Raw genomic sequence first — 1353 nt, forward strand, 5'->3', positions numbered from 1 at the left:
CTTTCTGCTCACGTGTAGTAGCTACCTGATGCACCTGAAAGGTAGCTACCGTGTCTCGCTCCGTGCTGAAACCCCAAATCTCACCACTGCTTGAAATCTGCATGGCTCCCTGAGTGACCCTAAGTTTTACAATCATGCTTTCGAAAAGCTGTACTTCTTAGTCTAGAAAATAATACCACCGTTTACTGAATGGTAATTCAGTAATCACAGCCCTGCTTGGTAATTGTTGGATAATAGTAGTATACTACCAGGAAAGGTTCAGTTAATTTCTGGTTATGTGATAGTGAGGTTTTATTGTATTATATAGTTACACTTATTCAGGTTTTTCCACCCATTACAATCCTAACTGAGAGAACAAAGCTGGAACATGTCATTAGATGTATGGGGATAATAGCATAATTGGACACATCTCACCTCAGAAGTTATGATAGTAATTAATAAATGCATGTTTTTAACTAGCCTGTGATAGATTCTTTTGTTATTTGACTTCCAAAGGACCTGGGAATACTAAGGTGGCAAAATCTACAGCAGTGCCTCCTGGACCTCCAGTGTATTTGGATCTGGTGTACATCCCCAACCACAGCAATAGCAAGAACGTTGATGTTGAGTTTTTCAAGAGGGTGCGGTCATCCTACTATGTGGTGAGCGGAAATGATTCTGCAGCTGAAGAGCCAAGCAGGGCTGTTCTGGACTCCCTGCTGGAAGGCAAGGCGCAGTGGGAGACTAACATGCAGGTAGGCTCCTCACTCATATCTCTACCTGGAAATCTAACCTTTTGTAGGAAGCAACTACAGGAAGCCAGAGTGCCTCTGGAGTGGACAGTTGCTGCCAGGAAGTGGGATCGCCAGGCTGGACACCTTGTTTCACTGATGATGTGAGAGGATACGCAAGTGAAGCACCACAGAGTGCACCGCACTCAGCCGCTCCCCCATTTCTGGCCATTCTGTCCTGTTGTTGGTGAATAAAACGTCTGGTAGCTGGTTTACAGGGATGTTTGGCTCTTTCATCTTTTTATTATACCATATATGATCCAAGTTTGGAAGCGTTGTAGTTTGCAAGTAGGAAAGAAAAGTGAACGTTTCACAGTTTACACAGTAATCACGTACACTTGGAAACTTCATGTGCCTTTCCATAGTGATCTGTAAGTAAATAAAATATTTGGCCATAAATCTGAAGAGCTGTAAGTACAGACTACGGACTTCTACTTCGCTGGAAAGCTGCATCTCAGCACCTTATGACCAAGGTTTTATTTTGATAAACTACTTCTTCTCAGTCATTTTTACTTTACCTACATGCTTATTTGTTTCCTTTTATCCATCCAGTTACTCAAGTATTTTGGCATAAAGACCCACT

At 42.4% G+C, this 1353-nt stretch overlaps 1 protein-coding gene across 1 annotated transcript in view; it reads left to right on the top strand.

Annotated features, from left to right (window-relative positions):
• MAP1B (microtubule-associated protein 1B) overlaps positions 1-1353 on the top strand; it is a 19078-nt gene that overhangs the window by 16862 nt on the left and 863 nt on the right. The window contains exon 5 of the mRNA XM_010139610.1: positions 496-734. Within this exon, the coding sequence (XP_010137912.1) occupies positions 496-734 (239 nt within the window). The remainder of the gene's footprint in view (positions 1-495; positions 735-1353) is intronic.

This window comes from Buceros rhinoceros, unplaced genomic scaffold, assembly GCF_000710305.1.
Source record: "Buceros rhinoceros silvestris isolate BGI_N320 unplaced genomic scaffold, ASM71030v1 scaffold1747, whole genome shotgun sequence".
NCBI classification, from domain to species: domain Eukaryota; kingdom Metazoa; phylum Chordata; class Aves; order Bucerotiformes; family Bucerotidae; genus Buceros; species Buceros rhinoceros.